Source organism: Marmota monax, unplaced genomic scaffold (assembly GCF_021218885.2).
Source record: "Marmota monax isolate L192 unplaced genomic scaffold, Marmota_monax_Labrador192_F-V1.1 WCK01_AAM20220418_F8-fsc00080, whole genome shotgun sequence".
Taxonomy (NCBI): domain Eukaryota; kingdom Metazoa; phylum Chordata; class Mammalia; order Rodentia; family Sciuridae; genus Marmota; species Marmota monax.
Window position 1 is genome coordinate 3773196 of NW_026694750.1, and position 23026 is coordinate 3796221.

Below are 23026 nucleotides of genomic sequence, written 5' to 3' on the forward strand. Positions count from 1 at the left end.
TTGCCTAGCATGTGTGAGGCACTGGGTTCGATCCTTAGCACAATGTGAAAATGAAACAAGTAAAATAAAGGCATTCTGTCCACCAACAACTACAAATTTGTTTTTTAAAAAATAAATAAGCTTATTTTAGCATCTCTTTAGTTTCTTATAAAAATCAATACTCAGATCTCATATCCTAAGTAAATTACTGACAAAAGGGAATTTACTTCAGCATCACTCTTTCAAGCACAACCCCAAGAGCTCATGCCATCTCTCTGGAAGTTGGCCCTCCATATCCACAGGGTCCACATCAATAGAGTCAAACACAGATGGAAAATATCAGAAAAAAATCTGCATGTGTACTGAATATGTTCAGACTCACCATCCTTGTCAGTATTCCCTAAACAATGCAGTAAAAGAACCACTGACATTGTCCCAGGCTTTACAGTAACTAAGAGATGAGAATGTGGCAGGTGTGGCAACCCTCTGCCTTAGGACTTGGGCACCTTTCAGGTGGGGACCTGCCAGGGTGGGTCCTGGAGCCCATCCCGGCTAACCCTGAGGGACAGCGGCACCTGTATGGCTTTATCAGCCTCAGGAATAAGTGGAATATATGTTTTAATGTAACCACCTTGAACACAGGAGCGTCTGGCCTTGCTGCTGCTTTCGCAATGAAGATAGCAGCTATAGGGCGAGGAGAAGATCTTTTTCCGGAACCTGTCCACATAATCCTGTTCTTCTCTCTGTGTGTGGGCTGACAGAGAGGCGGTTGTGAGCCCTACATGTTTGAATTCTTCTGCAGTGAAAGGAGCTGGCTGGGTGTTTAGGGTCCAGGGTTCATATCCTAGGGCAGCATCCTCTGCTGAGGTGAAACAAGACAGATTTAATTGTAGTTCTTGTCAATTATTTCTATTCATTCATTTATTATTTCAACAATTTTATACACATTATTATAACACTAGAATATAAAAAACTTCACCAGTCTAGCACAAAAATTCTTATTTTTCCTTATAAACAAATATATACACACTTTACAGATTATGATAATCAGTTCATGTTTCTTTAATTGATTTTATCATGAATGCTTTTTCTATCTCCCTGAATTCTTTAAAACATTTTTTAATCTTTGTATTTATTTTTCAAACAGGTAATATCCTCAGGTGATTAAAAAACCAGCAAGTATCATAAAGGTATTAGTGAGCTCTCCCCACCCTGTCCACTGTCTGCCCACTACCTCCTGCTTCTCACTCGTCCCCCTCAGGAAGCCACTGCCTTACTATCACCCAGCTCTTTATGCACACAGGAACAAGTGCGAGCCCCAATGCCCCCTCTCTCCTGTGGGCCCCACCTGCCCCAAGGCACAAGTGCCCACAAGCCCGCAGCTCGCTCCCTTCCCACGCGACATGGTGGAGAGCTCTGCTGCACAGTCACTTTGTGCTTGGACGCTGCAAGGGCTCCATCTTAGCTGCCACCCACAGGGTGTGTACTCCTAAAAATTACTTCTTTCAAAAAAAAATTTGGGGGGCTGAGGTTGTGGCTCAGTGGCAGAACGCTTGCCTAGCATGTGTGAGGCACTGGGTTGGATTCTCAGCACCACATAAAAATTAATTAATTAATTAAAGGTCCATCAGCAACTAAAACAAAATTAAAAAAAATATTTTGTGGTGGGCACTCTGGTGGACTCCCCAACACCCTCTGGGGCTGGGGAGCATCCGGTGGCCTAGGTGGGCTTGGCCCTGTGCCACTCCCACCAGGGGGCCCTAGCTGGTCTGAATCAGCTCAGCAGACAGGGGACCAGATTTACCTTCCTGCCTGAAACAATGACAATGAATGGACCATATGAAACATGGCTTTGAGGCCGACCTCCAGATGGAAGGACAGTGACCCTGAGGACTGCCCCAGCTCACTGCCTGGAGTGGAGGGGCAGGTGGAGGGCTGCTGAGATGAGGGGCAGGGTTTTCAGGAGAGGAGCAGACAAGAGTCGCAGGGAGAGAGGGTCCTCAGAGTGACAGCCAGCCCCCAGACCATTTGGGGGAACACTCAACAGTATAGTTGTGTGCAGAAGGAACCTCCTGAAACACAAGGGAAAGAGAACCAAAGATCCCAGAATAGCACTATTTCCATCAGTCAGGAGACAAGGACTCAGAAAGACCTCTTCTTGGCACCAGAGCAAAATCAGGCCCGCACCACACACTGCTTTGCTCCTGCCTACCAAACTGTGAAAGCAAAGCTTGAAGGGTCAGTCTGTTTCCAGGTAACTCACCTCTGATAACAAAGCTTAAGACTACTCAAAGGAATACAAACTATCTGGTCTGCCTTATAGTACCTGGCATCCCATCAAACATCAACACTCCTGTGCAGCAGCGGGAAAATAAAAATACAACCCACATCAAGACACTGAGGAGCGCCTATCACCTGCAGGGACAGAAGACTAGAAGATTCCAGGAACCTGGAGCAACACCACCCGTTGGAGGATTTGCACCACCTGATTTAAGATTATGAAGTTGAAGAGTCAGGCGCCACGGCCAGCACAGGGCTTGATGAATTTTGTTCATCTTTTCAGAGAAACTGCTTCTAGTTTTGTTTCAATTGATGCCTGTTTTCTATTTTGTTGACTTCTGCTTTTATCTTTATCACTTCCTTCCTTCTCCTGTGGGTTTACTCGGCTCTTTTTTTTAGTAAAATGGAACTTTGGATCACTGATTTGAGATCTTTCTTCTGTAGTATTAACAATTAAAGCTACTAATCTTTTTTAAAAAATATTTTTTAATTGTAAATGGATCTTTTAATTTTATTTATTTATATGTGGTGCTGGGGATCGAACCAGGGCCTCACACATGCCAGGCAAGTGCTCTACCACTGAGCCAGAACCCCAGCCCCCCAAAGCTCCTAGTCTTATAAGTTCTTCTGTAGCTGTATTGCACAGGTTTTGATGTGCTATATATACTTCCATTATTGTGGATTTTGAACTATTTTCTAATTTCCTTGTAATTTCATCATTGAATCAAGGATTATATAGAAATGTGCTCTTTAATTTCCAAACTTTCAGGTTTCCATATCTTATTAGTGATTTTTGATTTAATTCACCCTCTCCCAGGAAGCACAGTATATATTTCATGGACCCTTTCACATTTGAGACTTACATCTCAGCCCCACTTGCTCTACAGGCCCGTGAGCACCCTGTCCTTACATGTACATTACGTGGTCAGCGGGCACCAGGTTCTTGGCAGATCAGCTAGGGCGAGGTGGCGGGCATGTTGTTCAGCTCACCTCTTTGCTCAGGTTCTCACTCTGACCACGGAGGCGTTTCTCTACTGCCTATCTTCAGAAGCTCTTGACTTAGTGAACGTTCCTGGCTGTGGCATCACCACAGGGCGCCAGTCCTGCCCTGTGCAAGCACCGCAGGCCTCCTCCACCTACTGCCCAATGGCATCGTCTTTCCCATTCCTTCATTCCCCGTGTACTTGTGAGTTTGTTTCAACTGCAGATTGATGACAGCACTGGGAAGGATATGGTTGGCTGCTGATCTCTGTATCTGTTCTGACAATCTTTGCCTCTTTCTTGTAGCATTTAGTCTATTAAGTCATTTTGATCATAATTAGATTTAAAGCTATTACTTTATTATGTATTTGATTTTTCTGTTTCTGTTGTTTTTCTGTTTTCATTACTTTATTTTTCTTGCCCAGCCCTTCTTTTGGATATGAGCATTTTGAAAGTTTTATTTCAATTTATGGATTGGCACCCAGGCACAGTGGCACATGCCTGTAATCCCAGCTACAAAAAAATGCTGGGATGTAGCTCAGTGGTACAATGCCCTGGGGTTCAATCCCCAATACTAGAAACAAACACATGGAGTGATTTTTTAGTCATCTCTATTTCACATTCCATCTTAATTGGTCCCTGCTACAGGTCCTATGGTGGGAATGGCTCTTGGGAAACACTTTCTCACTTTGCCACTCACAGGCCACAGGCCTCTGGGCTAGCTGGCCTGCTTCACCAGTTATACCTGGGTTGTTCCACACATGCAACGACAAGGAAATGCTCCTGTGATCACAGTCTTCAGACCCAGCACATTACTAGGGTCAGCGTATGACCACCACAATTTAAAACACATGAGCTGACTCTGCTTGCTCACCTTGGAACACAGATGTGGCCTTGCAGTCACTGATACTGGTTTAAGATCAGGAAAAAAAACTATCATCTGTAAATATTTCTTTAAATGAAAGCAGATGGATTTTAGTATGAATGCTTTCAAAATGGTAACGGAAGACCAGAGTACCAAAAGCACAGTGATACGGTAAAAAATAAATAAATAAAAAAATAAAAAGGTTCTTATTGGTTGAAACCCTCCCCACCTTGCATGGGCCTGGTGGTGGGAAATTAAACACCCTGTAGGATCCCAAAGTAGGATGAAAAGATGCACTAAAAATGTGCCCCTGCTCCTGTCCTGGGGGCCTGCCTCAGCTCTAGGAAAACACTTATCTTTGGCTAAGCAGCAAATAATCCAATCTCCCTTCTCCACCAACGACAGCTCTCTGCCCACCACGCTCCAGCTGACGGGCTGCTGAGAGAACCCAAAGGGCAAGATGCATCCAAGACCAAGAAGAAAAGGCACAGGAGCAGCTCAGCATGGGCTGGCGAGCCTCCATGATGACCAGCAAGGACAAATTAAGGTACCTGAAAACCCAGTGTGACAGACCTGTCCCCATGTCATCTACTACGTCTTTATGAGCTATCAAAAGGTCAAGAGAACAGGAGGGAACAGAAGAGAAAGAACAAGATCAGAATAATCCACCATATAATCATGCTGTTAAGGAAAGTTTTCAATCTGTTCTACTCCTAACTTCTCCATCAACACAGACGTGCATGTACCCATGACAGACCTCGCAGGACATGTTCCAAGGTGGGAAATGGACACCTTCTCTGAAAGTCAATGGAATGATGCTGCGCCAACAGCGAATGCTGAGGAGGCTGAGGGTAAACACACGGACGGTGCCCATCAGTGCCAGCTAGGAAACACAGCCTGAGATGTGTCACCCAAACAATTTTATGGTGACACTTCAAACTACCTTGACTGAATTAAAGAAGGGCAACTATTCCTAATTCTAAAGTTAGAATTAAGCAAATAGTATCAATGACTCAGTGAAGGTAAAGGTGGCACCTGGCTCTGGGGGTGGGACATGGACGATGGTGCTGCTGTAGCTGCACTGGCTGGTGCCTGACCCCAGGCTCAGTGTGGCAGTGGACAGGGTTCCGGCCGGGTCTGCTTCAGCCTCGGTGGGCCGTCCATTTGTGGGTACTTTCGGCTGAGGCATGGCAGGGGTCTGTGCCACAGCTGGTGAGACACGAGAAACCAACAGTGAAAGGAAGACTCCCAGTGGGAAGCTTATGCTAAAGACAAACAGCTTACAAAGTTGGTAACTGACGAATTAAAGCCTCCTGGCCATAAAGAAGAGACCTGAAACGAGGGTCTCATGATTACAGTGAAAGAGCGAAAGGCAAGAAGGCAGAGACGCGACAGGCAGCTCGGGACGGCTCCCTCAGTGCAGACACGGAAGCCCCGTCACCTTGCACTGCTTGGGTGTCGTCTGCCTGGTGGCTCAGCTTCTCCTCTTCTGATGACGAAGCCATGGTGTTTGTGGAGGACACACACTTTCTTTTCAGAGCTGGGATTTGGTAGCTCTTTAGGTACCTGCAACAACAGGAGCAGGCCACAGCTTCTGCCTGTCCCCTTGCTGAGCCTTCCCACCTCTGCTTCTCCTGTGCCACTTGTTTGGGATACTTTGTCCTTTCCTCTTTGGAGTCTCCCCATGTGCCCTGGCCTGGACTGCTGGGTTGGGACTGCTCATCTACCATGGACTTGGACTGACTCCACATCCTAACCCACCCAACTCTGAGAAGCTCAGATCTCGTCTTCCAGCTGCCCCATGCTCCTTCAGGGGAGGGACGTCATCTAATTGCATACTCTGTGATATTCAGTGTACTGTGGACTGCGTGCAGTAAGCACCCCATAAATATCTACTAATTTCTAATATGAAATCAAGACAGGACAGCTGTCAGAAATCTAACAAGGATTCCGCAGGGACAACGTATGTATTTGGAAAAAGCCAACGTGCCATTAGAGCGTGTGTCTCCCACCTGATGACACTGTCAATACAGTTCATCTGTTGATATGATGAGCTGTGCTGGTCTTTCCTCAAATCCTCACAAAACTCAGTGCACATGCATTTATTTTTCAGTGTCGGGGAGGAAGAAGAGGTCTTCTGTTCATCTGGAAGAGAATGAAAGAATGTATGTGCAGATAAAATACTGAGCATGCAGTTAAGAAAATCAGCAAAATTAAATCATAGTACTTTTATGACATACATTATTATGCACCTATAATACTATGCAGCTATTAAAATGAGCTCAGATCTTAACGCCCTGACAAAAAGATATTCATGCTACATAACAATGCGAATACAATAAGGTGCACAGCACATTACAACAGAATGATAATATTGCTATTTTTAAAAATGAGGAGTGAAACATGTTTCAGACAAGAATTATCAATGAACTGGGAGGTGAAAGGCTGATGGGAGCTGCGCGATGCCAAGCTGACAACACTGTGCCGCGGGTCAGACGCTGCCCTGCGAGGGCAGGCCACTGCACACAGGCACGGCTGCTGGTCGTGGCAGGGCTGAGGGGGACGGCTGATCACTGCGTTTCTCATGGGCTGCAGTGTGAAGTACACAGTGCTGCCTGTGGACCCATGTCCAACAGAGCCTCTGCAATGACGAGTAGACTCTTGTCCGTGTGCCCAATATGGGAGTCACCAAACTGTCACCTGAAATATGGCTAGAGCAACTGATGGAAACCAAATTTTCATTGTATTTATCCAATGTGGCTGGTGGCTACCATGCGGCATAGCGCAGGTGTAGAGAGAAAAGAGGCCCTAGGCCTGAGCTCTAGGAACTTCAACTTGCTGTAGAGGGGAATGAGCCAGAAAGGTGACTGAGAAACAGCCAGAGAGAGGAGACACCTGCCCAGCAGGGGGTCATGGGAACCAAGAACGGGAGTGGGTTCCAGGAGGAGCAGACAGCCTGTGTCAGACACTGTCTGCAGGGAGGCCATGTCAATGCTGCTTCCACTAGCAAAGGCCATGTTCACTGGCCTGGAGAGCTTCCCTGTCCTCAGCGCCATTCTGGAAAAATGACCACCTGTGTAACTTCTTCTTTTTAACTTTGAAATTTTAGACTTAAGAGCTGCAAAACCAGTACAGAGTTCCCACATACCTCTGACCCAGCTTCCACTAACTGTCCTACCTTAGGTACACCATCATCAAATGACCAAAACACAGAAGGCACAATGAAACAGTGGTCAACTGTCATACAGAGTTCATCTGCATTTTTACCAGTTTACACTGATAAGTTTAATTTTTCTGTTTAGGTCTTCACACTTAATGTCATGGTCACCTCTCCATCTACTGCATTCTGTGACAGTTCTTTAGTCTTCATTTATTCATCCAGTCGTTGATCACTATAGACTCTTGGCTTCTATTTTGTTTGCTGGATTAGGATCCGACACTATCATTATGTATTTTTTGCTCCAATTATTACAGTTTGGGCCAAACTGGCAGCTCTTTCAAATTGTCTTCTGTGACCTTCTGACACATCCCTCTATTTTATTTTGAACATTTCCTTACTTTCCGGCCTTGGTTCTTTTTGTTAGAAAAACATTGGAAACCAAGATCTGGCCACATGTGTCCTTGCTTGTGGATCCTCGACAATCAGAACTGGTAAGTATGTTCGTATACCGACCCTTGTCTGTCCATCTGTATGTATGTCCATCCATCCATTAGACAAAAATGCCCAAGTTCCTCCTAATGTCTTTATCTCTAAGCCAACATGATCACAGAGTTCATTCTAGCACTCCTTTTCCAATTATCTGAAACTTCTATGATAGTGAGGAGTATCGTTATCCTTATTTGTATCACATTCACCAATTTGTTCAACCCCAGTTTACATATAAATCAGCTTCAGAATTGCACTGGTAGCCAAGCACAGTGGCACACACCTATAATCCTAGCAGCTCAGGATACTGAGGCAAGAGGATTTCAAGTCCAAAGCCAGCCTCAGCAACTTAGCGAGACCCTAAAGCACTTAGTGAGGCCCTTTCTCAAAGTAAAAAAATATAAATAGGGATGAGGATGTGGCTCAGTGGTGAATGAGTTCAATCCCCAATACCTCTCCCTCCAAAAAAGAATTGCTCTAATGAGAAAGAAATAAACCATTTGGAGTCCAGTGTTGGTGCATGTTAGCATTTTGTGTTTAGCTCTAGAGTATCCACTGAAAATGTTGTTTTCAAAAGCTACCCAGCTCCTTTCTTCCCTATCTCCTTCTGCATGCTTACACCATTCAATTGAAACACCGATTCGTTTGTCACAGCTGGCCTACCAGGTTAGGTTCTCCCTACATTCTGGGGTGGGGCCTCAATGGGTCTTCACCAACTGATATGGAGCCGTGCCTCAGTTGCTACAGTAACCAACAGAATACTCCTATCATTTAGAACTCTCCTAGCTGCCCCTTTGGAGCCAAATCCTTCCCCACCCAACCTTAGTACGTATCCGCCCTCATCTGCAGTCTCAATTTCTGTGATCTCAGTTCCCAAAGTCAACCGCAGTTTCCAGGAACTGAGAAAGTTCCAGAAATAAATGATTCTCAAGCAGTGAATTGTGCACTATTCTGAGGATCGTGATGCTCCATTCCACCTGGGATGTGATTTACAACTTTGTCTGGTATATCCACACTGAATATGCTACCCATTTGACATCGTCAGGGCTCAGAGATCCAGGACACCAGAAGCAGATGATCCTCTTTCTGAGTTCTATTGGGAAGGTAAGTAGTAGACTGACACTATGTCACAATGCCTACGTCATTCACCTCACTTCATCTGCTCACTTAGACACTATCATCGCACATCATCACAAGAAAGGACACTCATATAATTTTTATTCTAACATATTATACATATTTAATTATTGTTGTTAATCTCTTACTCTGCCCAATTTATAAATTAAACTTATAAGTACGCACATATGGGGAAAACATAGTGTATACTACATGGGGTCAGTACCAATCAGTGGTTTCCGACATCCACCAGGAGTCTTGGAACATACTCCCTATGCAAATAACTAGAGCATTCCAGAAAAGAACTGCACAATATATAACCTTTTGGCTCTGCCTTCTTTTACTCAGCAAAATGTAGTCAGGATTCATCTACACTTCTGCCTACATCAGGTCCATTCCTCTTCACTGCTGAGTAATATTCCATCATGTGGATGTACTAGTCATTCATTCATTTATTGAATGACAAGTGGGTTGCGTCCAGTGTGGTAAATATCCCTGTACAGGTTTTTTGTGTGAACTTAGGTTACTTCATTTGGGTCAAGAATTAAAATGGAATTGCCAGGTTATATGGTAAGAACATGCTTAATTTCATAGAAAAGTGTCAAACTTCTTCCAAGTGGCTGTATAATTTTGCATTTTGCCCAGTCATATGTGTTCTGATTATTCTGCATCCTTGCCAACACTTAACACTGTCAGATTTTCTCATTTTAATTGATCCATTCTAATAGGTTTGTGGTAGGAGCTCACATAGTTTTATTTTCTTTTTGTCTAATGACTAATGAGGTTGTGAATTCTTCATATGCAATTTGCTGTCTATGTGTTTTGGAAAACTGTTCAGATCTCTTGACTATTTTTTTTTTTTGGTGATGGTGGGGGTACTGGGAATTGAACCAATGGGCACTTAACCACGGAGACATCCCCTGCCCGTTTTATTTTTTGAGACAGGGTCTTGCTAAGTTGCTTTAGGCCTAAGTTGCTGAGGCTGGCTTTGAACTTGCAGTTTTCCTGCCTCAGCCTCCTGAGCCACTGGATTTACAGGCGTGGACCATCTCGCTTGGCTCTTTACTATTTTTAAATTGTTGTTCATCTTTTTATTGTTGTTGAGTTTTAAGAGTTATTTATGTATTCCAGATACTAGTCCTATATTGTATGTATAATTTGAAAATATTTTATCTCTTCATTTTCTTATCAGTATCTTTCAAAAAATGAGTTCTCAATTCTGATAAAACCCAATGTGTATGGACTTCCCTTCTTTCATTCTTTAAGCTAAAAATTTACTACTTTCATTTGCTTTTTTTTTTTTCTCTTTTTCTGTTTCCAATTCCACTGATATCTAGATGGTCTTTATTTCTTTCCTTCTTTCTTATTTTGGATTTAATTTGTTCTTTTTCTCATTTCTTAAGGAGAAGGTTGGTTACTGAGTTGAGATCATTCTTCTTTTCTCCATATAAACATTTAATGCTGTAAATATCCATTAAGCATTGGTTTAAGTAGATCCCACATATTTTATGTTGTCTTTGGGTCAGTGAGAAGTCTATTACTTAATTTCTAACTTTTGGGGGATTTTCTAGGTATCTTCATTACTGATTTCTAGTTTAATCCATGATGGTCAGAGAACATACTTAGGATTATTTCTGGGTTTTTTAAAATTTTTTTAAAAGTTGTAGTTGGACACAATACCTTTATTTTATTTATTTTTATGTGGTGCTGAGGATTGAACCCAGGGCCTTGCACATGCTAGGTGAGCGCTCTACTGCTGAGCCACCACCCCAGCCCAATTTCTGTTTTTTAAAAATTGTTAAGTTTTTATTAGGACCCAGAATATGGTTTATCTTGATGAATGTTCCACATATCCTTGAGAAAAATAAACGATTTATGTTGCTGCTGCACAGTGAATTAGTTCAGTCCTGAGGTGTCACTCAGATCCTTAACGTCTTCACCTGTTTTCTGTCTTCCTCCTCTATCTCAGAGCAGGGTGTTCAAGCCCCCAGCTATCACTGGTTTTGCTTCATGTGTCTTGCAGTTCTCTCATTAGGTGTGTAAACATGTGCATATGGACTATTCCGCATTCTTGGACAATAAACCCTTTATCGTCATGCAATCTCTTTCTGTAACCCTGGAAAAAAAATTTTTCTCCCACCTTTACTTTGTATGATATTTATGTAGCTTTCCAAACTGTTTTTCTTTTTTTCTCTTTTTACATTAGCATGACGTCTTTTCTAACCTTTTGTTTTTACCTTATATTTTTATTTTCAACATGGGTTCTTTCTTAGGGATGCTCTACCACTGAGCCACATTCCCAGGCCTTTCTATTTTGAGACAAGGTCTCAGTAAGTTGCCCAGCCTGGACTCAGACTTGTGATCCTACTGCCTCAGCCTCCAGAGTTGCCCAGATTACAGGCACGCATCACTGCACCCAGCTTTCAAGTGCGTTCCAACAGGTAACATGCAACAAGATCCTTTTACCTGATAGGACTTTTAACTGGTATTCTGAGATCATATTGAATGTGACTACTGAAGTTGTTGGGTTAAAGTGTACCATCTTGCTCATGTTTTCTATGTATTCTGCTGGGTTTTGTTTCTTTCCTCCTTTTTTTTTGTCTCATTTTAGGTTGTTTCTTTTTTTATTTTTTAGTTGTAGTTGGACACAACTTTATTTCACTTGTTTACTTTTGTATGTGGTGCTGAGGATCGAACCCAGGGTCTCATACGTGCGAGGCGAGCACTCTACCACTGAGCCACCACCCTAGCCCCTCATTTTGGGTTGCTTCTTAAATTTCATTTTATTTCTTCTATTGATTTATTTTTTTCATATACATTTTTTAGTTGTAGTTGGACACAATATCTTTACTTATTTTTATGTGGTGCTGAGGATTGAACTTAGGGCCTCACATGTACTAGGCGAGCACTCTATCACTGAGCCACAACCCCAGCCCCTGACTTATTATTTATATTTGCTTAAAAATATTTTAAATTGTTATCACAAAGTTTCTAATATATCAATCCTTAAATACCCAATATCTATCTTCAAACAATACTATTTCAGGTATACAAATCCTGCAACAGTGTTGTCCTAACCCTCCCCATCTTTGTGGTATTACTGTCATATATGTCACTTTTATATATGCTGTAAGTGCAGAATGATTTTTGCTTTAGTCAGTTATCTTTTAGTGCAATTAAAAATAAAGTTTGTCTTCTTTTATTCTGTTTTCAGTGCCCTTCACTTCTTGGTGTAGACCCAAGTTTGTTGTTGTATGTTTTGGGGTGGGGGTCTTGTATCCTATTCCTTCTACCTTAAGAAATTCCTTTAGCATTTCCTACAGAATGAGTCTGCTAGCACATAAATTCCTACAATTATTGTTTGAGAAGATCATTATGTTGTTTTCATAGCTGGAAGAGATTTTTCACTCCATATAGAATTCTGTGTGGGCAGCTTTTTCCTTTGAAGATGTCACTCTATTGTCTTTCTAGTGTGCTTGGTTTCTGGAGGAATGTCTACTGTGATTCTTTTCTTTGGGTCTATATGTGATTTTCATTCTTTTTATTCTGGCTATTTTCAATACGTACTCTTTAGTTTTATTCTTAGCAGTCTCACTATAAAATGCCCAGGTTAATTTTTTTTTTTTTAATTTTATCTTACTTAGTATATTTTGTATCCATGGAAAATTCTTGACCATTTTTTCTTCTGAAATTCCAACTGAACATATGTTAGTTTGACATTGTTCCCAGATCCTTAGGATGCTGTTTTCTGTTTCTGTGTCAGTTTAAGTAACTTCTGAAGTCAGCTGTCTTGGAGTTTATTGATTCTTCCCCTGATGTGCGGGTGAAAGGCCTTCTTCATCTCTGGCACTCTTCCCCAAAGTATGCAAAACTTAACTTCATTCCCTTTTAACTCAGTCACTTTACTTGATATTTTTTAAGTTGTGGGACAAGCCAGTAGGAAAACAGGCACTAGGGTGTGCAGTGTCTCAGGTGGTCCTGATGTCCGTCCCACCCTGATGCTGGGCTTGCACACTGGCCCCTGTGGCCTCCAGCCTTGGGTTAGTGCTGGGATTATTTTATGACCTGTCAGGTGCACTTCAGAGCCACAGGCTGAGCCTTGTTCTGGTGACTGCTTTATCTCTTGGGAGGATTTTTTTATTCTTGCTTTTCAACAGCTTCATACATTTTTGCTGAACACTGACTACCTGTATAGGACAGTATAGACTGGGCCTTTCCTTCTGAAAGTCCTATCTCTGAATTAACCCTATTAAATTTTAGACTAGATTCGTGTTTGTTGTTGTTATGGTTTTATGGATATAAATCCATATTCAGATCATGCTAACTACACTTTATGCTTCCAGGGACAGCTGGTTTGCAAGGTTTTTGCTTTGCTTTGTTTTTTCTACATGTGTTCCACTTCCAGCTTTTGGTCTTCCCTTTGCTCATGACTCAGGAAGGTCCACCTCCAGCAAGCTGCTGGAAGCCAGTGCACCCAATCTAGCACCTGCACCTCACTCCTCCCTGAAAGCACAAGTCTCGCCTTAGATTTTAGGTATGCTGACTGTCCTGTAACCTTGGCACACCAGCACTCTGATGGGGTCAAGAAAGGTCATGAACTTGCTGTCTGTCTTCCATAGTGAGTTTGGAGTGCTGAATCTGTTCCCACAACCCTGAGCAGAGCCTGGAAGCCCCTCCTAGGCAGCTTCACCTGTGGGCCCCCTGCTCTCACTCAGGCACTGCTCCAAGTCAGACACGCAGAACCAATCAGGCCTCTGGCAGTTGACATCTGTGTGCGTGGCTGACAAAGTTGCCCCCCTCCCCCATTTGGACTTTTAAAATCTCATTTCTCATTCTATTTTAAAGCATTATTTGCCCTTGTAAGAAACATAAAAGTATAAACTCAAAACTTGAGTTCTTTTTGGTTCTGGCACACTATAGAGAACATGTACCAGGGTCACTGCACACCTTCCTTCTTGTTGGTGTAGTCCTCTATTCAAGTTCTAACATTTAAATTGCAACATTCTTGAATCACATCCTGGTATCTCTCAAATAAACAGCAATGAAAGGTTTTTGTTTTTGTTTTTTTTAAAGAGAGAATTTTTTTTTAATATTTATTTTTTGGTTTTCTGCAGACACAACATCTTTATTTGTATGTGGTGCTGAGGCCCTCACACGTGCTAGGCAAGTACTCTACCGCTGAGCCACAACACCAGCCCCATGAAAGGTTTTTACAGCTCTTTAAACCAGTGGATCTTAGAATGTTAATAAAAGCCAGGATCCTTAAAAGGCATTTGTTCTCCAAAGCTACACCAAATGGGGACAGGCCGCCCTCCCCCATAGTCACATCTGCATGTGCTGTCAGTGAAACGTCTAAGAGCAGCAACATTTGTTTCCAAAGCGGCAGGTGAGCAGAGAGACTGCCTGTCACTTATGTGATGGCATGTAAATGATGAAAAGCTGTGGTCTGCCTGTCTACAGTGTTTGAGAGTTCTGATGGGGTCACCAGACCAATACAGTAATAAGAAACTGGACAGTGCGGGAGGTGAGACAGGAAGCTGCTTGGAAATGAGATGAAATACAGAAGTCAGGATACAAAACTGTGACACTAATAATGAGATCCTAGGTCAAGGCAGCAGGGAGCAGGACAGACTGGACCAGACAATGAAGAAAACGTTTAGAAATGTTAACTTTAAGACGTCCCCAAAGGTCTTAAAGACACATGAAATGATATATAGCAAGAATGAAACTTAAGATAAATTCTTTTTTCTTCTTCTTAAGTTTAAATCCTGGTTTATCTTAAATAGGAGTGTGAAAGGGAATCTGGTGCTTTCTAAAGACAAAAAAAAAAAAAAAAAAGTTGCTATTCATTTCTTATGCTTTCCGCCAAGGTGAGAAGGGAAACTGACAGGCAGGCCTTGTTAGGTCTGGGGAGAACCCTGTGAGCTCTTCATGGTCTGAAGGCAAGTGACCCTTCGGGATTTGTAGGTTGGCATTCAAACCCCAATGTGGTACTATCAGAGGTGGGGCTTTGGTGCAATTAAATCACGAGGGCTCTAGGACTGTCATTAATGACTACACAGGGGCTAGACGCGGTGTGCTCTGCTCCCAGAGTCCGAGAACTTGGGAGGCTCAGGCAGGACAATCATTGAGCCTGGGAGTTTGAGGCCACCTGGGCAACGCTGTGAGATCTGCTGGAGGGAGCCAGCTCAGTCCCTGTAGAACACAGTGCTCCTCCCTCTGAAGGACTCAGCACTCCAGAACCCATCTTTTTCTTTTTTTCTTGGTACTTGGGATTGAACTCAGGGCACTTGACCACTGACTCTCATCCCCAGCCCTATTTTGTATTTTATTTAGATACAGAATCTGAGTTGCTCAGCACCTCACTGAGTTGCTGAGGCTGGCTTTGAACTTGTGATCCTCCTGTCTCAGCCTCCTGAGCCACTGGGATTACAGGTGTGTGCCACTGCACGCGGCTTCAAGGATCCATCTTGAAAGCAGAGACAGGGCTCTTACTAGACTCTGAGCTTGCCACGCCTTGCTCCTAGCCTTCCTGACCTCCAACACAGTCTCAGATCCTCACACAGCAGCACAAAACAACTAAGGCAGGCTACCGTGACTTTACATGAGGAAGAGCACTGCGATTTTTTTATGGCATACATGCTGTCAGGTCCTGAGAAACAGCTATTGGACTGTCATTCATTACTGGCTTTAGGAAGACTGAGTATCACCCCCACCATGTAAAATGCCTACAGCTGACAATGATAGAGACCATTTATACCACTGAGGTGACTAAAATCTATCATGACTGCCAAAATTACATTAACATTCAGGGAAAAAAATGAAGGGAAAGTTAGCTAAGTTAAAAAGTCAATCTGACGTGATTTCTATATCAGAGTACTTTCCTCTGCTATATAATGTAACTAGGTTAACTTTTCAAAATAATGCCACTAATACAATTGATCAATTCTTTTGAAGTAGTCCTTACCTCATGCTTGAGAAAAGTAAGCATGTATTAAGGAAAAAAAACAATGTTTTTCATTCAAAAATCAACTCTTGGTTTATACGGAAATAGGAAAATCTTGAATTTGCAGGTATTATCATAAAAGTTAATTCTTCAATAAAAATACATCAGAGCCACATTTTAATACCATTTAGCTTTCAGAATAGTATCTGTTGCCACCATTATTGCTGTTTTACTAATGTCATTTGGGCAAATTAAGAAAGCTGAAAAGCAGCCACATGGCTCAGGGCTTCATACTCCAGGCTCCCGTGCAACACTCTGCAGGAGAGCTCAGTCCCTCGGGGAGGCCTCAGGAACTCTGACTCACCACCACCAGAGGGCTCTGGGCATGTCCCCATCACTGGCTTGACTGACGACCTGGCCATTGAGTCGATGTAGAGCTGCTGACCCAGATTCTTAATTTTGTTCACACTGGCGTAGACCTGCTTCAAGGTCATCTTAGGAAAAGAATGATAAGACAGGTTTCAAATATTATAAATATGTACATGAAAATATACATAAACAAAACACTGTTCACTTCTGGTTCTCTGAAGACACAACAAGAAAAGCCATGGCTTGAACTCAACTGCCCATGGGCCATGGTACATGGTGCCAATGTGACTTTAAATGCATCAGTTTACAGCATGCTAATTTTTAGAAAGCATACAATTAATCCAAATATCATCTTCCAAAGTTGGTTTTTTTGTTTTTTTTTTTTTACAGGTTTTCAAATCAAAATGGATTGAAATGTCTCTTATCAATTGAGGGCGAAGATGTCATCAAGTGCAGGCCCAGTACTGACAGACCACCCAGCGCCTGCACAGGAACATATCTGCACGCACCGGCTCCTTCTGCACTTCCTCCATGCAATGCCCACTCGACTCGCTGGAAGAGTCCACGCTGACCTGGTGCTCCTGCGAACCACTGCTTCCCAGGCTCCCATAGCCACTGGAAGTATTCATGTGAATAGGCTGAGAGAGAAGAAGCCTAATTTCAGAGTCTCTGGCTATATAAATGGCAAATGGTAGCATTAAGCACCTGAGAGTTTCTCTAAAATCATCAGAAAATTAACTTCAGAAATCCCCCATCCTAAATTAGATATTTTGGGGCTGATGTTTTTAACCTGGATGCTGATAAGAAAGACACTCCTTTGTCATTTACTGTCAAGGGCAAAGTCTTGATTCCCAGTCTAAGTGGATATTTCTGGAACAGCAATTGTTTTAAATGCATAGTATAAATAATTTTTAAAACATGAAAATAAATTCTATTTATTTATGCTGAGTTTAGTATAAACAGAACAAACTAAATATACACCATTTTTTGGAGAACTTCACAGACACTTCACAAATCCTAGAGATTTTATCAAAGACATTTTGAAAACCACTGGGCTAATCTATGTGACACTCATTTTTATTTACTAGTAGAAACCATCTTTGGTATTTCTTTTCAACAGGCAATTTCTCCTGCTTTTACCTTCTAATAACTACAGATACTGAAACTTACTGTCCCTTTCCTTCACCTTTAAAGTTGGGATTATTTAAAAAAAAAAAAAAAATACGCCAAAACCGAGAGGTTGAACATGCTGGTGGTGCCTCTCGGGTAGAAAGGTTGTTGCCCAACTGCTGTGACTCGGTAGGCTGTTTTACAATGCGTTTTTCCAAAAGGATTCCCTATATTTCACATGAAATAAGGAGCAAAAAAGTTAGCATAATTTAATCTAAAGACAAAAATTTATGTAGAGGTAAAAATTTCTCTTTGCTTACAGTTCAGGAAGTGAGTTTATTAATATTGAATGCTAACATGAAACCCAATTATGTAATTTTGTGTTTGGTTTTTAATATTTTTCACTTTACCTGCAACAGAAGTTTATGAATTTGTTCTTGTAATTCTGTTATGTCTTTTTCATTACTGTTCATCTTTTTTATTCTTGTAGCAAAAACATCCTCATTTAGTGGACTCCTATAAAATGCCAAGTAAAGGGTGAATCAAGCAATTTTAAATCCATTTACAATGAAGTCCAGAGTGATTTTTAACAATTTTACTCGAAAATAAGTTTGTGCTTTTATAAAGCAACTCTTGACTCTTGACTCCAAATACAGGAAATATGAAGCTAAAATTCTCTTCATAGAGGTATAGTAAATACAAGAAACAAATGAGGCACTGACAGGCTTCGTAAGTTTCTCTGAGGCACTAATCTTTCTGTAATCACAGCCATATGTATAAATAAAATCAGTGACGAGTAGCTCCCACCGCATCCTGCATGGGGAGGGAAATCAGTAACCGTACGGAGGTGTGGGCTGCCTGGAAATAAAAGGCTGAAAACATAATATTAAGAAATAAAGACAAAAGAGACAAGAAATATATGAAAGCAGGGGCTTGACAGGTGTCTGCCTCTGATCTACAGCCCCTGACTCTCATCTCACTTTTAAAAGTCAGGAGTACCTGATGGGTCTGAGCCTAACAAAGGGAGAAAGCCCACCAACCTTTATTTTATAGGGGAAAAGAATGCATTCTTAGGAAGGGTTCTTGAAGAGGGAAACTGGCACAGTAGGGGCCTTATCACTTACACAGTGAGTCTCCCTCCTGCAGGTAGCTGGCGCCTCTAGGCTGTTCAGGCTCACTGGTGTCTAGTGCACTAGACGTACAGGCTAGCAGGTGTACAGGCTGGCAGGCATCTAAAATTACATGCCAGGCATGGAATTGGCCCCATTAACAGCTGCTGCCTGCAAATGGGTGTGTCTTTCTACGCCTTCTCATGGAAAGACTCCCAGATGCAGTCAAGCTGTCCAAGGCTATGGAGTTCAAAGCAATAATTTATTTGCTGCTCTGGACAAGTAGCCTCCTTAGCTTCTAAAACATCTTCAATAATGTCTGGCTTCAAAATTTGACATTAACTCAGCAAGTTCCTCTAGGAGTTTTAACACCCAAGTTTGCCAAACAACAACTAATGTTTGATGCCCCTAATCACTTAACCTATCTATTAACAGGAGTCTAACTCACAGTCATGGTGAAGGTGTGGCTGTCACCAAATTACTTTCAGGCCCGTGTATACTCAAATTCTACAGATTTAAAATCTACTACTGAGTATAGTGAACAACAGACATGCCAACAAAGATAACAAAAAGGAGGCGAAATGAACACATTTAGGATCTGCTTTGTGACAAGAATTGTACTAGTTTTTATAATATACAATAAGAAGAATCACCATCTCAAAACACTTATGATGTACCAGGAACTATTCCGAGTGTAAATATTATTCACTGGAATTACAACCTTCCCAGGTGACCTAGTTGGTAAGGGGCAAGCAAGGATGGGTGATGGGACTGGAGTCTAAGCCCCAAGGTCCATGCCTTTGCCACCGTGTATGGCTGGCTCTACCTCCTGGGACCTCAGCAAAGCAAGGACTAATGAGGTCTACCCAATTAAATACACTAATTCACTGCATCCCATGAAGCAGGAGGTATTCCTGACTTTTAAAAGTGAGATGAGAGTCAGGGGCTGTAGATCAGAGGCAGACAGCTTCAGCTTGCCCAGCGTGTGTGAGGCCCTGGGTCTGCTCCCAGCATCCCATGCATGCACACATACAGTGGGAGGAATTGAGTGTCCAGGGAACATGCCCAATTTACGTAACCAAGAAGCAGCAAAGCCAGGGTCTGAATCCATGTCTGACCTCAGAGCCAGTGTTTGTTTTCCTAGGACACCAGTCTGCTATTTCTTACCACTTGTACATAAAGTTTAGTTACCTAAAACTCTAAAACACTCTCACAAAGGCAGAAATTATTATCAGACAATCATAGGATATCGGCATTTTGTTTACCTTCTCACTCTCAGGGTCTAGCATAGTGCCTCACCAGGGCAGGCAAGCCCTAAATACTTGAAAGAATACTGCACTGAAAATAATCATTATTTTCATTATCAGACAATCATAGGATATCAGCAGTGTCATAAGAGTAGTCAGCAATAAATCTACATTTGGGGACCATTCACTCATCATGCACAGCCCTAGTCATCTCTGTGTCCAGTAGCACCTAGATGATAAACAGCGACTCATCAACACCTCTCAGCACAGCACAGTGTGCTGTGCCCTGCTTCACAACCCAACAGGCTGCACCTCACCTAATTAACTGCTCTCCAGTCTGTTCCCTGTCTGTTCCCACTGCCATGTAAGCTCCATGGGGCCAGGTTTTGTCTTTCTTCACTCCTGTACCTTCTGTACCAAAAACAGTTTCTGGTGCACAGCAGACGCCCACAAAACATGTGTTACAAGAATGAATTAATTAAAATGAATGATTAGTAATCTGGAAAAAAAGTTCATCTGACTCAAAACATGTTCCATCTTTCTGTGCACTATGAGCTTGAAAATCTTTCACATGTATTTAGATTTTGTTTTTTGGGTAAATTTCTGAAATGGAAACAGAATATAGACTATTTTATACTCTGAGATTTAAATATTCTTAGTTGTGAAAATTTCTACAAGACTATTTTCAATCCAGCTGATTAACTTGCAGGTGGTGGCCAAGCGGCTGAGCAGTACCAGGCGGATGTGTGCAGGGGAGTGAGCAGGAAGAAAGCGGGCCAGGCCTCACTCTCCACTTTCTGCTTCTTCTCTAAGTGACCTCACAACAGTGGCCACTTCACCTTTTGCAAGAATTAATATAAATGATTAGTTATCTAGAAAAAAAAGTTTACATGACTCAAAACATGTTCCATCTTTCTGTGCACTATGAGCTTGAAAATCTGAATATATGATTATATTCTTAATATAATCTGAATATATGCTCTGAGGCTTTTTTTTTTTTAATTTTTTTTTTTAGGTGTAGATGGACACAACACAATGCCTTTATTTTTATGTGGTGCCGAGGATCGAACCGGGTCCTGCCCATGCTAGGGGAGCGCTTGAGTGATCTACCGCTGAGCCACAATCCCAGCCCCTGAGGCTTATTTTTTTTTAAAGAATTTTTTTTTTTTAAACAAGATTAGGGAGACAGTGTTTTCTTCCTCTAGTTAACTGTCCTGGAATACATCCACTACAGGAAGAAGAAGCCAGTGGAGGATCTAGGAAGTGAATATCTATCTCCAAATTAACAAGTGAATCCTAACATGCCTTCAGGGTGGGCACCTGGGACCCCTACCAGAGCACTCCTGGAATGTAACCCTTGAGGAGTTCCTTTAAAATCCCTGCGCTCCTCCTGATGGAGAGAACCATGGCCTCTGGGACAGGAGTCCCCTGTGTTCCTCCTTTGCTAGCAAAGCAATAAAACTTCTTTTTCCTAAAACCATGTCCTAGTTATTGAATTGGCATGGGGACAAGGACCCAGCTTTTGGTTACAATCTCTAGGAAAATTGTGCTGAATATGAGTTTTTTCTGTAAAATAAGAAGTCTCAGGACCTAAGTTCCCTGCCCACAGAGCTTCCAGGAAGGGCCCAGAGAGATGTGGGTGGGTCTCTTGTAAAACACAGCCCCCTGCCCATTTCAATGGTCACACTTCCTTAAATTCTACCTGTATGGCAGAGCCTTTGTTTTTTTTTTTTTTTTCTGACACAGGGTCTCACCAAGTTTCCCAGGCTGGCTTTCACTTGTGATCCTCCTACCTCAGCCTCCTGATCAGCTGGTATTAGAGTGTGCATGCCACTGCGCCTGGACTGACAACACCATTTTTATTTACTGTCTCTCCCCTTACACACATGTGGGTTCCATGAAGGCGAGAGAATATTTTGTTTACCTTCTCACTCTCAGGGTCTAGCATAGTGCCTCACCAGGGCAGGCAAGCCCTAAATACTTGAAAGAATACTGCATTGAAAATAGTTTTGTAAATATGATGAACAACTCTATTTTATGAAAAATTAATACCTGTAGACTCTACATTCTTTTCATCATATAATCTTGGGTCTTGAGATGTAAGCAGTGGCGTATTTTTTAAAAATGCTGACAACAGTCTGAGGATTGATTATGTATCAGGTAATTCCACACATATTCTATCAAAAAACTCAAAGGGTGACCTAAAAAATCTAGGATTTCTCTCAGGCACTGCCTGGGGGCAGGGGACACAGACCCATCAACAACCCCTGGATGGATGTTTTAGGAAAAAAATTTTATTTGCTCTGGGTTTCCGCCACATTTGCCCTGAGAAGTTACCTGATTTTATTTTCATTTCCCAATAGGTTTCCTACTGAGAGAAGAAAAGTCTCCCTCTCACTGGCACAAACAGTACTCACTTGGTAGTTCTATTTCCTATTTAAACTTTTAAATTATTTTTAAACACAAATCAATCTCAGAGTAGCAAGGAACCCATTCCTCCCATTGAGGTTCTAAACCTGCTCTGCAGAGGCCAAACCCTAGAGTACAAAGCAGTAAGGGAAACCTCAAGACATTTCTCATCATGAAGGGAATACGAACCATCTCCACTGCCATATAAAAAATCTGATAAAATACATTTTATTGGTAGATCTACTGTTCTCAGGTTTTTGTTTTGGTCTGGTTGGTTTTTTTGGTACCAGGGATTGAGCCCAGGGGTGCTTTTTTATTTTTTTATTTTGAGACAGGATCTTGCTAAGCTACCTAGGGCCTTGCTAAGTTACTGAGTCTGGTGTTGAATTTAAAATACTCCTGCCTCAACCTCCCAAGCCACTGGGATTACACGCGTGCACCCAGCTATTCTAGTTTTACACTTACGTACACAAAGTTGTATACCAAAGTACAAAACATAACTTCTTGATTTCAGCATGTCAAGCAGAGGTAAATATGCTTTCTATCCTTAAAAAAGCAAACACCACCCACCACTACCACCACCCAAAACCTCCAGCTATGCTATCAAAAAGAAACTGATGGCCAGGTCAAAAAACCCTACAGGTCAACTAAAAAATTCAAGGGACAAAGGCAGCCAGGTTGCTCCAGATCCATTCACATGATGTCATTGCATGGACAAGGAACAGGAGTCAGTCATGCTGGCAGGAAATGAAAGAGTGAAGAATCCGATTTTTTAAAAATCAAGATTTAATAAAACAGATACCAAAGACAGTGGACTAAGATGGACATCATTACCTTAAGTACATGAAGACACGAATGGTGTGAATATAATTTGTATACAACGAGAGATATGAAATATTGTGCTCTATGTGTGATATGAATTGTAATACATTCTGTCATATACAACAAACCAGAATAAGAAATTAAAAA

The 23026-nt window shown here is 42.0% G+C and overlaps 1 protein-coding gene across 19 annotated transcripts in view; it reads right to left on the reverse strand.

Moving 5' to 3' along the window:
- The window catches only part of Per3 (period circadian regulator 3), a 70430-nt gene that overhangs the window by 27967 nt on the left and 19437 nt on the right, over positions 1-23026 (reverse strand). For 15 of the 19 annotated variants that reach the window (XM_046424656.1, XM_046424652.1, XM_046424654.1 and 12 more), the window contains 7 exons: positions 17703-17808; positions 16692-16820; positions 16178-16307; positions 6118-6250; positions 5547-5671; positions 5141-5314; positions 611-841 (listed from right to left, as the gene is read on the reverse strand). In XM_046424656.1, the coding sequence (XP_046280612.1) occupies positions 611-841; positions 5141-5314; positions 5547-5671; positions 6118-6250; positions 16178-16307; positions 16692-16820; positions 17703-17808 (1028 nt within the window). The remainder of the gene's footprint in view (positions 1-610; positions 842-5140; positions 5315-5546; positions 5672-6117; positions 6251-16177; positions 16308-16691; positions 16821-17702; positions 17809-23026) is intronic. The other 4 variants (XM_046424666.1, XM_046424664.1, XM_046424668.1 and 1 more) reach the window with 4 other exon arrangements.